The 14,525-nt window shown below is 48.2% G+C and overlaps 1 protein-coding gene across 17 annotated transcripts in view; it reads left to right on the top strand.

The window, feature by feature from the left end:
* The window catches only part of BIN1 (bridging integrator 1), a 103,346-nt gene that overhangs the window by 40,092 nt on the left and 48,729 nt on the right, over nucleotides 1–14,525 (top strand). For all 17 annotated transcript variants that reach the window (XR_012765100.1, XM_075431205.1, XM_075431203.1 and 14 more), the window contains exons 2-4: nucleotides 4,425–4,505; nucleotides 12,390–12,444; nucleotides 12,898–12,992. Coding sequence is in view for 16 of the 17 variants with exons in the window: in XM_075431205.1 (XP_075287320.1) it covers nucleotides 4,425–4,505; nucleotides 12,390–12,444; nucleotides 12,898–12,992 (231 nt within the window). In the remaining variant the exon portion in view is untranslated. The remainder of the gene's footprint in view (nucleotides 1–4,424; nucleotides 4,506–12,389; nucleotides 12,445–12,897; nucleotides 12,993–14,525) is intronic.

Here is a 14,525-nt window from a genome sequence, read left to right as displayed (position 1 = left end):
TGCTAATAGTTCTGCCTGCAACAGCAAGTTACAAATACATCAATGATATGAGAGGAATGTGATCATTTGCTTATTTGTTAATAGCATCTTGCCTCCTAGGATCTTAAAGTGCATTTAAAACTTCAGTCAAATGCTGAATCTCCTTTTTCCTCATTGCTTTTATTTGAATGGAGGGAAAACTGGGGCTCCATGGGTGGAATCTGGCTCTGGAGATGCCGCAGCAGTTGATCAGGTGTGGTTCTAGTTTGAGAAAGGCACAGCCAGCACCTTTATACTTAGCCAATTGTTGGAAGAGACCTGGTTTCTGAGCAACACTTGAAAATGGTATTTAAGTGTCCAGATATGTCTGGTGCCTGAGGCCAAAAACGCTGGCTGGGATAACCCCATCCCGTTGTAGTGAATCCAGAGTGAGCCAAGACTTGGACCCACAGCAATGCTGGACCCCTCTCTGAAATCCATTCCACAAGGTGTTTTGTGGGATTCGTGCAAAGTATTCTTCACTCTAGCTGGCACCCTCTTGAAATGGTCCCTGTCCTTATGCGGGGCCAGGACTTCTCAGGTCAAGGGCAGACCAAGGAGCCCAGCCATGGTTGCTTCTTAATCTTCCAAATGCCGGATCCATGCCTGCTGCCTGGTGTGGTTTGCCTCCAGACAGCAGCTGACAGATCACACCATCTCTGATCTGCCCTGAGATCTGGGAGCCACGGCAGGGTCCTGACTCCTGCCCTGGTAAATCTACTCCATTAATAGCTATCAAAGAGCCTGAAGTTTCCATCCGAACTTTATCTGGCTTTGCAGTGGGCTGGAGGATTAAAGCCCATCGCAGGGGAAGGGAGGGAGCAGCCGCGGCTCACCCGGAATAGCCTGACCTATGACGGCACGTACCAGCCCAGGGAGGGGAGTTGTGCTGCGAGCTCAGGGTTATCGGCAGCGAGCACAGACATGCCTGCAGCCAGCAGCATGCCCAGGGCCATCTGCTCTGTCCCTTGCTGGTTTAGGGGGTCCGGAGGGATTTGTTAGTACAGCTAGCATGCACGTTGCTATGATGGGAGAGCTGGGAGCAGGCTTGCTGGCCAGCCTTGTGGAGCCATTGCTGTACGCTGCTCCAGCCAGCTTTAGGGTTTGACCTCTGGGCTGTTTCTGTGGGGCAGGTGTGATTTTGAGGGAGAGTGATAAGAGGAGATAACCCCTGCCCTGCTGCAGCCCAGGGCTGTTTGCTCTCTGCTGTGTCACAGCAAGCAATGAAGGCATCAGAGTGGGCTGTGGGGCTGGGGCCGTCCTCTCAGGGCAGCAGGTGTGGGGCACAAGCCTTTGCCTACAGGTGGGGGAAGAGTGTAGGAAGCAAGAGCAGTTTTTTTGGTGTAGCCAGGGATTCGCTTCTCACAGGCTCTCTCTTGTAACTGGTTTTGCTTTCCTTGCCTTGTTCCTCTGCTGGTGTTCCAGGGTCCTCTGTTTCACCTGCCCCATGTCACCACTGTGGAAAAATGCAGGGTTTCTTGTTACTCCCTCCCCCCGGATTCAGAGCTGCTCCTCAGCTGAGCATCCGCTGTTGCAGCAGGAATTTTTTCCATAGAGGCAGGCTGTGAGTTAGAGCCCTTTCCAGTGCCTAGCATTTTGCAGGACCTGTGCAGAGCACCTCAGCATGGTGGAGTAAGATCTTCCCAGCTGGCCAGATGACCCCAGACTCGGTGTGCATGTTTGCCAAGGAGCAGTGGAATAGAGGAACTTCTTGCACGTGTGGGAAGCAGGCACGGGGCCACCACAATGAATAGTCTGTGGGTGCTGCTCAGTGTTTTACACCGTGAAGCATTGAGGCCACTCTAAACCTTTGACAACATACTCCAGATTCCTCCCAGTTAAACGGTCTCCTTCCCTCCCCTCCAGGCCTGAAAGCATTGCATCTCCTGACTAGCCAGACAGATGCATTGCCCCATAAAAAGGACCTTTGTATCCCCAACAATTCTACTGATCTACACGCTGGGAACATCATTCTGCCTTGGAATTTGCAGCTTGTGTACTGTATCGTTATCCAGGAAGTCACCCAGCAGGTGGGACATCCATGCTCTGTAGATCTAGTAGCCATGGGGAGTACAGCTGACCACAGGGCCTTTGAGCTTTGAGTGGCATCCTTTCTGGAAGAGGTTCACCGTAGCACCTGATGAGAAAGATGAGGCTGTACTGAGTCCTTCTCTCCTGCTGGCATGGTGGAGAAATGAGTAGCCTCAACAGTAGCATTGCTGTGGCATGCATTCCCCTTCACTGGAGCAGATCAACAAAGCAGGCACCGGTGGCTGGTGTACAGGACTCTTGCCTGTCCAACCAGTGTTGCTTCTGCTGCTCTGCAACAAGCTCTTCTGTGCCAAGGGTTTGAGAGGGAGAAGGGAGTATTTGTGGTCTCTATGTCCTGCTGCATAGTCAGGTTTACCAAGCACCTTAGGCACTTGTAGCTGCAGTGTTTGCTGCTGTCGCTTGAGGTGTAGAAAGCTGTGCTTCTAGCTCTGGAGGCTTTTTGGTTCAGCTCTTGGTCACAAATAGGGCAGTCTTCATCTGTATGTGTCCTTTTCCGCATCTTGCTGACACTGGAATACCTTAGCAATTATTCCTGGAGGTGAAGAGAGGCAGCTGAACAGAAGGAGAATGAAAAACAGTGATTTCTCCCCTAGAAGTTCAGTCCCAGCTTAAATAAGGGGATTTATGAGCCGGGTGCTGAATGACTGCACTGATTTATCGTGTCTACCACTAGAGTCAGTTATTGCAGTCGGGGTGAGCTGGGAATATGCGTGCCTATATGGGGCAGAGGGGAACTGAGATTAGCCAAGTAGACATAACACAAATGTCTTCCACCTTGGCTATGTAAAAAGGTGAGAGTGAGCCAGTAGATGCGTTGGCAGTTGGACTATATGGTCATTGTGGGTCCCTTTGAGCTGAAAATACTCTATTCTACATCCTGTTGCATGGACCTTGTCAATGTGATTTTGGGGACCAAACATGAAAGTCTGATCCCTGCCTTGCAGGGGAAAAATTCTCTTCACATTCTCTGAGAAGATCTGCGGGTAGCAAAGGGAGCTGGAGAGGCTGATTTGGGTGACTGTCATGGCTACCTGACAGTTTCTCAGAGCGACTGGTCTGGGGACACTTGCTGGTAGCCTTCCTGTAGAGGTGGCAGTAACATGCACCTGTTTTTCCATCTTGACCCTCTTCTACCCAAGAGGGGCTGAACAAGGTGGCTGAGACCTGTGGCTAAAGGCCTGCTGCGCTCAGCAGGGCAAGGAGATGTTGATTTTTCCAGTGCTTTCTGCCTCTTGGGCAGTCATGCTCTTCCCAGCCCCGGCTCCCTTGCTTTTCGAGGTGTTCCCTCAGCACCCTTTCTAGCCTACCTCTGGCTCCCCAGAACCTCCTGTGACTGAGGACTGGGTGAGGTTTTCTGTGTTTTTATGGCCCTGCGAGAGGAGGCTGTTTTTTGGCACAATCAGGTTTTACTTTTGATTAACAAAGATGCTGTAACGAAGCTTAACCAGCTATAGTTTACATCCTTGTCTCCTGCTGCTGGGGTTGCTTTGGGCATGACAAATACCTGCTGCCCTACTCCACAGCTGCGGTTTGCTCAGCCCTCTTGTGATGGACCCACCTTCCTGTCCAGAAAATGAAATGCTTTGTTCAAAGCCTGAGAGCGATCCACTTAGCTGCATGGAGAGACCATTGAGAGAAGTGTGATAAGGGAAGTGGTCTGATAAGGATTTTTTTTTTTTACAGGCTGCAGGGAACCCTGCTGTGCAGGGAGGTGGTGAGGGGAACAGGTCTGGCTGCTGACACTCAGACATGACATTTACACCATGAATCTCCATGACACTCAGTCTCAGGTCCCCAGTTGCTCTCCACAGCCAGCTCCTTCCAAGCATGTGCATAGTGAGAAAAAGTGGAAAGAAGGTGGGACTTTCACTGCTCCAGCCACCTTCTCTCTCCAAGGAGGTCTCTGCATGGCTTTGTGTTTGAGGGCAGTCCAGCTGTTCTGGGAGCAAAAAAAACCCCACCCTGTCTGGACCAGAGATTAGTGTTAGATCAGGGCAAGTGTAACCACACAGCACAAGGCAGATCAGAGATGTGGTGTGTTTCTGGCTGATCCAGGAGATAAATGACTGGGTTGCTATTGCCGTGCCTGCAAAAAGCATTAGACCAGTGAAGGACAAACCTCAGTTGTGTTCTTTGGTACAGCGAAGTATAAGAAGTCTGAGTTCATCCTGATTCGTCTGTAAGTCGTTTTTCAAACTATGACAGGGCTGAGAAATATTCCAGAAATTCTGAGTGCAAGAGTAATGGAGACTTTTTGACTTTGCTTCCCTCAGCCTCACAAGCAGAAACTTGCAACTGTTTGCTTTGCTGTATCTGTGTTTGAAGTCTCCTGTCTTTCTCCTCTCTTTCTGCAGGTTCTTCAGAAGCTTGGGAAAGCAGATGAAACAAAAGATGAGCAGTTTGAACAGTGTGTGCAGAACTTCAACAAACAGCTGGTAAGATAATTGGCGATATGTAATTACACCCTGGGTTTCAGTATTAGCTTCCAGTCATCTGCTGCAATATGTAATTAAAGCCCGTTAAATTAAACGATGCCATAGGCCTGTTGAAATGACCCACAACTCATAGCTGTTCACTTACGAGAAATTACACTGTGTCTTCCAGTGTCCCTACCATAGAGTCAGTGAGAGCGTATGCTGAAAAGTAATACTTATTCTAGACTCAAGTTTAGGAAAATAAATAGCTCAGCCAGAACACTTTTTTCAGTTAGTAGCTGCTTTGTAGTGTGGTTTTTCTTTCTGGGCTGGAAGCAGAGACATAAGAACAGCATTGTGTGATAGGGTGGGAAAGAGATTAGAAATCAAAAATAAAACCGAATGAGGGAGATTCCATTTCCTAAGCTCAGCAGAGGGGAAAAGAGACAAAGAAAGTGAATAGTGAAAAGAGAACATCCTTCTGTGACTCAGATCTCAGTCTGTCTTCCTCCCCATCCCTGCAAAATCACTGTGTCAGGCCTGAGTCGTCATTCTTTCCCATGTCTGCTTCATCCCTGTATTTCAGCGCACAAAAATATTTTAACAGTGCAGCAATTTCCCCTCACCCTCCTATTTAAACAGCAGCCGGGTTAGTTCTTGAACTGGGTGTGGGTTTTCTATCTGGAGCTTTCAGCCACACAGAGGAGGGGAGAACATCAGTTACCCCAGGGGATTTGCACCGTGGTGCTTGGTGTTAGAGGAGGTGTTTCTGGTCCATGGCAGGACGTGCAGGCCATGCCAAAGCTCAGGTGGTGCTGAAGAAGCCTTTTAGCCCCTTTGTGCCCTGACATGTTTAGGACCTTTTTCTGGAGCTGTTAGTGACAGCTGCATTGTGTCTGTTAAGACTCAGCAGATGTGGTTGTGTGTTGCAAAACCAGCTGAGGAGGGATTTGCCACAGCTGAATACAATGAAAATCTTTCAGTCTGACTTTGACTTGTGTCTAACTGGAGCTGACTGCAGATTCCTGGAGACTAATGCTCATTCTTTTGGCAGTGGTAGTAGATGTTGCTCCAGAAGTTCATGCAACATCTCTATAGCGTGTCCACCAGTGATATTCTCCTGTACACAGAGGAATACAGTTTGGCTTCTTTCTGATGACATGACATTACCAGGTGTGACTTTTCTGTACCATTTTTAAGTGTAGGCAATCAGGAAATAACATTTTAAAGGAGAAATACCGAAAAACACAAATCTAAACTTTTTCATTTGATTGTCTGGGATGGCTTTTCAATTTCCAAAGCTATGAATTCCGGTGGTGCACTGAGAAGCCTGTTAAAGAAGCACTGCCTCTGTACCCCTTGCAGCTGAATTTCTTTTCCTGTCTTGCAGGGACAGACTGTGAACTAAGTTATCCAAATATCAAAGGAGCTGGAGGCTGCTCTGCATTTGCTTCTTGGGGTCTGTTAGTTTTGCTTTGGCCCTCAGTTTTGGTATTGCTAAAATAAGCGTAAATACTGCCCATTTTACAGGGTAAACAACAAATGTGAGTTAGCTGGACTGTTAGTATATCCGAGGCTGAGGAGTTGTTATGATGCCAACCAGACTAGGGAAAAAACTTCAACTACATATGTATATATGCACACTCATTTTTATTTTTATATGTGTGTGCAGTATACCTATATGTGAGATTTCTATGGCCTTTCCTTACGAAATCTGCTCCAGTGGGAAATGTAAATCTGGAGGAAAGCTGATCTTTTGCTACAGGCTGGTGACAGAACACCTCTCCTGTGAAACTGGCTGGGGTGTGACCAGGCAATGGCCTTGTTTGCAGCTTGATTAGAGGCTCCTCTGACTCTAATGACTGTTGGGCCATGCTGACACATGTTCCCATGCATGGGCTGTTGATGAATGCAGAGCAGGTCTGAAAATCACTTAGTAATTTTCAACCAAAGCATCCTGTGGCGCTCTCAAATGGTGGCTGAGTGGACATAAGGGAAGACATTCGTGCTTCCCAGCTCTCTGTCTGTTCGGGCTCGTAGAAGAGCATCACTCTGAAGTCTCTAAATGGTAGGAGCTTTTTACCTCAAACAGATGGATCTGCTGCATGACCCATGAGCTGGATGTGAACATGCTTCTGCAGGGATACAGGGCTTGCCTGTGTCTCCTGGAGGCCTGGCAAACAGCACACCTGGTCCCCATGTTACTCCCTCAAGATGGATCATCTTTGGTGATTAACCTCCCAAAAAGTTCCCTTGGAGGCTCCCCCCTCCTTCCCTTTTCCCCCCATATTGCCTGTGTTCAGGCCCTGGACACAGGTCTGTCCTGGAAATTATCCTCGCAGAGCTGGGGGCGAGAGGCTGGCTACAGGGGTGTACCAGAGCCCCTGCCCGCGAGGTGCTAGGCTTTGCCTTCCCTGCCCCTGCGTGCGAGACACTTACCGGGGTGGCAGAGTGGGAGGGTGGTGGCAGCCCTTACGCCGGGCACCACGCTGCGCTTCCGCCTGGCAGAGCGGCTGGGTTTCGATACCATTCATGAGCTGTCGCTCGTGTGGAGGTTCTGGGTTGGTTTGCAATGTTTCTCACCACATGTGTGAGACAAGCTGCTGCTGGAGCGGGCTGCATCCACCTCTGCCTGTACCCCATGGCGTGCGGCACAGGCTCAGCATGCAGGGCAGGCAGCGTGGACTTAAGTCGTCTTTGCTCTTGCAGTGCAGGTTTGGCTGCGGACCGTAACTATCAGTAGCTCAGAGAGGCTTTCTGTCTGGGCAAGAACCCTTTACACCCAGCGGTTTCCATTTCAGACCTATGTAGAAAACCAATTTTAATAGCTTGCCTGTGTCTTGACAGCTCTGAAGTTTTACTGAGTGGGAGCTTACTGGGTGCTGTTGTTTCAGTGCTTTCCCCCCACCCCTTTATGACTCCACAGTCTGCTTTTCCAGCCCTATATTAATCAAGTCTGGAACAGGACATCACCTGTCCCTCTCAGGTGTAGAGGGGTTTTATTATGTTTTATTATCATTATCCCTGTTGATAATAAAAATCCTTCCCATGGGAACTGCTAAACCAAAGAGGTTAGATAAAGTAGGGGTCACAGCCTAATGTTAGAGTGAAAGAATTTCAGAATCGCAGAATGTTTGGGACTGGAAGGGACCTCTGTGGGTCATCTAGTCCAAACCCCCTGCCGAAGCAGCATCACCTACAGCAGGCTGCACAGGACCTTGTCCAGGCTGGTCTTGAATATCTCCAGAGAAGGAGACTCCACAACCTCCCTGGGCAACCTGTTCCAGGGCTCCGTCACCCTCAGAGGGAAGAAGTTCTTCCTCATGTTCAGATGGAACTTCCTGTGCTTCAATTTGTGCCTGTTGCCCCTTGTCCTGTCGCTGGGCACCACTGAAAAGTCTGGCCCCATCTTCCTGATATTTATAAGGATTTATTAGGCCCCCTCGCAGCCTTCTCTTCTTCAGGCTGAACAAGCCCAGCTCCCTCAGCCTCTCCTCATAGGAGAGATGTTCCAGTCCCCTCATCATCCTCGTAGCCCTCTGCTGGACTCTCTCCAGTAGTTCCTCATCTTTCTTGAAGTGGGGAGGCCAAAACTGGACAGAGTACTCCAGATGAGGCCTCACCAGGGCAGTGTAGAGGGGAAGGAGAACCTCCCTCAACCTACTGGCCACACTCCTCTTGATACACCCCAGGATGCCATTGGCCTTCTTGGCAACCAGGGCACACTGCTGGCTCATGGTCAACCTGTTGTCCACCAGGACACCCAGGTCCCTCTCCACAGAGCTGCTCTCCAGCAGGTCTGCCCCAAGCCTGTACTGATGCATGGGGTTGTTCCTCCCCAGGTGCAGGACCCTGCATTTGCCCTTGTTGAACTTCATCAGGTTCCTCTGTGCCCAACTCTCCAGCCTGTCCAGGTCATGCTGAATGGCAGCACAGCCTGCTAGTGTATCCACTACTCCTCCCAGTTTTGTGTCATCAGCAAACTTGCTGATTTCTTTTGTAGACTGGGGAAAAAAGGGTTTTAGGAAACTTGTCTACTACCAAGCAACAGCTCTATGGAAAATCACATACTTAACTGGTGCTCAGTAAATGGTGTTGTGAACAACAACAGCCCAAGAAAACAAGAAAGCACAAAAAGAAAGCACACCAATCTTTTGTGTTAATTTAACAGAGCTATAAGTAATAGGTGGTTCATTAGATCTTTGGAGAAAGTGCTCTTCCAGCCTCCCGAGCATAGCGCTTCTATTTTTAAACATGCATTTTCTGTACATACTGTCCTTCATGTTATACCTGGGTGTGTTACAGGCTCACGGGGTTGAATTGCACCGTGATTGCAGTTATGGCAAAATCTGCTCAAACAAGGAGACACTTGTGTGTTTGAGTGGAGCAACTTATTCTGGCCACTCTTGTGTCAAGACACAGTGGCATTGTCCCTGTGCAAAGGTTTTAAGTCAGTTGTTAGTGCAGGGATGAGAAATGAATATGGGGTTCAGGGTCAGCACTGATCTTCAATTTTTGTCCTGGTTTTACTTTCCTTTTGTAGAGTTTTGTTGCGCTCTCTTACATATACACTATTTCTTTTTTTTAAGTTCTTGCATTTTAAAAATTACTATGCTATTAGATGTTTTTTTAACATCTTTGGATTCAGTCGTACTTCTAACTTCTCTCTGCACACCCTTAAACCTACTGCTCTTTGATAACTGGGAAGTGGATTAATTTTCCAGATTCTAGTGTAACTCTTTCCTACTTTTTTTACCTTTGAGTTTAGGAAGCATCTTCTAAATGTGCACACAAGGGTGTTGAAAGCTTCTGTTCTGTCCAGTATTTGACAGTGTCAAACTGTGTTGCGAGGGGTGTTTATGCAGAACTGTGGCTGTACTTGACAGCTCGCTGTAGCCTGCTGGAAGACAGCAGGTGCTGCATGCACAGAGGGCAGGCAGTTGCCAGAGTTTCTTGGGAAAGCATTAATGCTTAAAATAATAATGAGAAACCATTGTAGCAAGTGAGGGAGCTGCTTTACTGGTGGGCAGGAGGTTAAAGCAATGGAAATGCCAGATGGACTTGGATGGGAACTCCAGGTGCACAGGGGAGCTGGGGAAATGGAATTCATCGCAAAACTCTGAACCTGGGCCTCTTTGAAAATCTTTCTGCCTGCAGATCTTACAGGCTGGAAAGTCCACTTGCTCTCCCTGGCAGGCTTGGTACATTTGAGCGGCTTAGGTAACCCTGTAGTCACGGAGATCAGCTGTAACTCTGACTTCTAAACAGCAGCAAGGGGTGGCTAAGAAGGATCACTCCAGTTGCAGGATGCAGCACTGTGTATTGGCTGACTGCACATCGTGGCAAGACCAGTGGTGTTGAGGGTGCCTAGAGAACACAGAAGGCTGGCTGTGCATTGCTGCAATTGCACACTCCAGTATTTGGGCCCTGACTTTTTCAGATGGTCTGTCTGAAAATCTTGATCCGAGGTTTAATTGTGATGCTGGTGTGCTTCTCAGAGGATCCTTTTGTCCTTGTGACTTTGGGACTGTGTATTGAGGCTTTGAGTTCTTGAGAGTGGGTTCGGTCATGTGCTGCTTTAACAGGACTCAGGCAAATATGGGCACTATTTTAGAGGCGGTTTCTGATTTTTAGATGCTATAATTTTGAGAGTTACAGTTCTAGACATTGCAGTGCCCAAGTGTGTGGTGGGTAAGGTCTACAGAGGACCTTTCCTTGCTGATTATTTTCTGGTAACCTCAAAGTCGTCTGTTCAAATTTAGGCATTTTTAAAAATGATACAGCTGCAGAATGATAATGTATTTATCTGAGAGATTTTGCATGGTAACTTCTGTGCCATTTGCTCTTGTATTCTGACATCTGATCTTGCCAGTTCCAGTCTGTAATTTCCAGCATGGACCAAATCTAGGCAGACAGCACTGCTTTCCTCTAAGCCTTTCGTGCTTCCTGCATCGGGCTCAAGCAAAGACATATTACAGCTTGACTGAACTGCTGCTTGTCAGCTTGGCCTCTGGATGGTTCTCTCTGTGTGTGCTTTGACTCTGGCACCTCTCCCTTGGTCGTTTCTGATTGCACTGCTAGGAAGGTCGTATCTGCTCAGGTTTCGACATTCACCTTAAGCCAGCAAAAAGCTCTACACATGTTTTCTCTGTGTTTTAAGAACTCCTAGGACTCTTGCAGCAGATGTGGTCAGTATTCCTTTCCTCTTGTACTCTTTGGGGCAGTTCCCAATGCTTCTCCAGACTAGGAGTCTGACTTTCTTTTATAAAAGTGGCCAGCTCTTTCCCATCCCTTGTTTCCTTTGTTGATGGCAGTAGGATAAGAACAAATGTGAACTCACCCAGAACTTTCCAGGCAAGGAAAACAAATTGGGCTGTGGTGTTGGAAGCAGATGGATTTCTCCACAAAGCTATGCTAGCACTGCCACTTCAACAGCTGGGCAGATTTAGCCTCTTCTTAGAGAGCACAGCTGCGCTGAGAGCACAAGGGATCACAGCAGGAGCTGGGTTGAGGCAAGAGATGCCTGAGTGGTCGGGAGGGCTGATGGGAAACATCTGCTTTTGAACCTGGTAGCTCTGAGGCAGCTGTCAGATGTCCTGTGAGCTCCCTTTCTCTGGAGTTGTCTTCAGCTGTCAAAATTCATTATGCTGGCCCACCCCCCCACCCCCCCCCCAAATGAGACACAGCCTGGGAAAAAAGAGAAGAAATGGCAGCAGGCTATGAGGAAGGTGTGAGGTGTAGTTGTTGCTTTCCTGCATTCTTGCTTTTACAGCTACTTTAGGGGGTAGTGAGGATCCAGTGAGATCCCACAGGTAAGGGAAACCCGTATGTAACTGAGGTCACTTTGCACCTCAGACTTTTTCAGTGATTCTCGCATACTCCAGAGGCTGACTGCACAGGTGTCCTCAGTGTTCACTCCTTCTCTTGCTTTGACGTGCTCTGTGGTGGTGCTGGTCAACTTCTCAAGCCTTGCTCTTTCTTTTGTTGCTGTCTGTATAATGCCACGGTCTGGATTTGGGAGTATTTCCCTGTCTGCTTTGCCCTACTGTCAATGACCCATGGCAAGGTAGAGGGGGTGGGTGAGGTTGAGTCTATACTTATCCTGGTGCAGGAGAGCAGTTGTATGGGGGGTGCATGTGTGTGTGTGTCTGAACCAACTTCGTTATAAGAATATCAGTGACCCTTTCTAATCTGGGTTCTTGACACAGCTGAAAGCAGCACATCTGAAGGCTCAGACTGGCAAAACTCAGCCCAGCTTCTGGTTTTAATCCTTTGTTGCCTAGTGAGTGAGATCTGCTGCTGGCAGGCCACCTCCACGGTGAGGAGATAAAGAAAAACATAAAATCTGTATTTGCAGGGACAGTTTAGACAGTATGTTTGGGCAGGCCAGAGGTCCCTTGTACCCACTTTGTGCTGGAGTTTTGGTTTGCAGTGTGGCAGGAAAAAGTGGTGAGCTGAACTGCTTCCAAACCAGTACAAAATAAATCAATTGTATCTATCTTCTATATCATACAGACTCCCTTCAGTTACATTTGTTGCGTAGACCCACTAGCCCCAGGCTTGTAAACTAATTGTTGCCCTTAGGGCCCTCTATAGTTGTTTGTATGAAATCAAAACACTAAAGCTGGTTCGGCTGGGAAGAGCAAATCACAGCTTGACGCATGTGAAGTTACTTGGTACCTTGGTGGTATTGTTGGGCAAACATGCCTGCAGGTCACTGGCTGGGGGTTTACTAAGTCAGAGGGCTGTGTGGTCTCCCTGTTAAAATTTGTTTCATGTGGTCACAGGGCTGGCATGTAGCCCATCTGCAAGATCATTTTTCTTTAATTAGAAGTGCCTGATGACTCCTTCTTACACTCTTTTTATTTGAGACAATAACTGATGGTCTTCTCCTTATGTTCACAGTCTGAAGGCACAAGGCTGCAGAAGGACCTCCGAACTTACTTGGCTTCTGTAAAAGGTAAGGTCTGTGCAAGCAGAGGGTTGTTTCCCCTGTAGTGCTTACCTTCATGGTGAGGTTTCTGCACCCATCCCCTTCCTGGTGTTTCATCAGGTGTGAGTTGTAGGAAAGGTCAGCCTTGTCTGGGTGGGGGGATCTTTCAGAATCCTTCAGGACCAGCTGGGATGGAATGGGGTTGTGCTTTGATGCCAGGCAGGTGGTGCTGTCTTAGTGATAGACTCTCACACTTTCTGCTAGAGGAGGACGAACACAAAAGTTCTGACGTGACTGCATCCTCTGTTCCTTTCTCCCCCTGGTTACTCTCCATCTTTGTTATCAAGGGTCAGACGTTCTGTAAGGAAGAACTTAGCATTTGTTATAACCCTCCTGTGTCTGCATTGCTCACGATGAAGGTTAAACTGTAAGGAAGACACTATTTCGTTCTTTCTGAAGCAGCTCCCTCTTCTTTCCTAGCCATGCACGAGGCCTCCAAGAAGCTGACAGAGTGTTTGCAGGAAGTTTATGAGCCAGATTGGCCTGGGAGAGATGATACAAATAAAATAGCAGAGGTAAGACTTTGTCCAAGATGTGGGGTCACCTGGCTTGGTCTGTCAGTGGAGATGAGCTTTGGAAGCTGTGTCAGTGCACCACGTTTCTACAGGCATAAGACTTTGCAGAAGAACTGGAGAGACAAACTCAGCATTGGGAAGAAGGGAAAGCAGAAGGGCTGTGGCCTGAATTTCATTTGCGACGCTGTCCCCAGATGCTTGAATGCTACACAGAGCTGTATGCTTATGCCAACAAGCAATTAGTTTCCCCAACAGTGGTCAAACAGGGGCAGAGGATGCCAAAAGAGAAGTCAGCACGGTCAACTGGATGTGTTGCTTATGCTCTGTGCAAGAGAAAGGGGAGGCTAAATCTGTAGCCAAAGCATGGTCAGGGCAGCCATTGTGTGGCTGCAACAACCTCCCACTCACAGCACTACCACCAGCTGTCGTATATTGGTTGCCACCAGTGATGGTGACACCATGAGTCACCCCAGTCTGCTGTTCTTCTCATCCCTTGGTGGGGCGATGCCTGTCCAACCTGCCCAGGTGTCTTCTGTGGAGCTTGGGGCACAGCCTGCCATTGGACAGCTTGGAACCCTCTTGGTGTGTGCATGCAGTGGGCCCACCTGGAGGCAGGTGCTCTCTGGCTCGGCCCTTCTGCTGTGGCAGTTCAGCTCTGTGGATCCATCTGCCACGAGGCTGCAGGACTGGGCCTATCTGCCGCTGTCTATGGCACTGGAGCGGTGGGGAAGGAGTAGAGAGGCGAGCAGGAGGGGAATTCTTCCCTTCCTCTGCTTTCCCGTGCAGAAAATCTCACCTGAAATAACATCTATATCTCGCCCAGGAAATACTGACTTCAAAGCAGATAAATCAAATGCATCCTGAACATTTCAAGGTCAATTCTTGCATTAACATGGAAACTTTCCATTAGGAAGTGCTGTTGCAGTAGATAATGGAGTTGTAATTCAACTGGTTTGGCTTCACCTTCTCTGTTGGACTTGTTTGTTCCAGAGCCACTGCGGTGTCTCCTGGGAGACTGTCCTGTCAGAAGGGTCAAAAGGAGCATGAGTCTTGAGAATTAACTGTAGCTACTCTGTGGGTCTGCAGGAATATTTCCAGCCCTCTACCCCACCTGCTTTAATGCCTTTGTTTATATTTCGCTCTTTCAGGAAAACACAGGCAGGAGAAAAGTGCTATTCCTGCCAAAAAAAAAAAAAAATTCCCACATAAAGTGGGCGTTTTTCCTAAATATTTTATCCCAAACATTTTGTTCAAGTGGAAAAACACGGGGGGAGGGCAATTTTTGTCAAGGTGTTGATGAGAAGTTACTGTGTGTGAGATAATATCAAGGATAAAGTGTGCAGAGGTTAGGGTGCAAGCCTTGGATGTGACCTCCATTGGGCTGTGGAGGTGGGTGCTGTGAGGGCTGAAGACTGCTAGAATAGCTTTCGGTTATTGTTTGTTATCCTTCAGAAAGCTGTATTATGAAAAGCAGAAAATGGTGCCTGGCTGTGTCAGGTGCCTCATTTTTGTGGCTGCTGGGAGAGGGAGGTA

Source organism: Opisthocomus hoazin, chromosome 9 (assembly GCF_030867145.1).
Source record: "Opisthocomus hoazin isolate bOpiHoa1 chromosome 9, bOpiHoa1.hap1, whole genome shotgun sequence".
Taxonomy (NCBI): domain Eukaryota; kingdom Metazoa; phylum Chordata; class Aves; order Opisthocomiformes; family Opisthocomidae; genus Opisthocomus; species Opisthocomus hoazin.
Note: the sequence above shows the minus strand (reverse complement) of the source record. Positions and strands in the feature narration are given on the sequence as shown.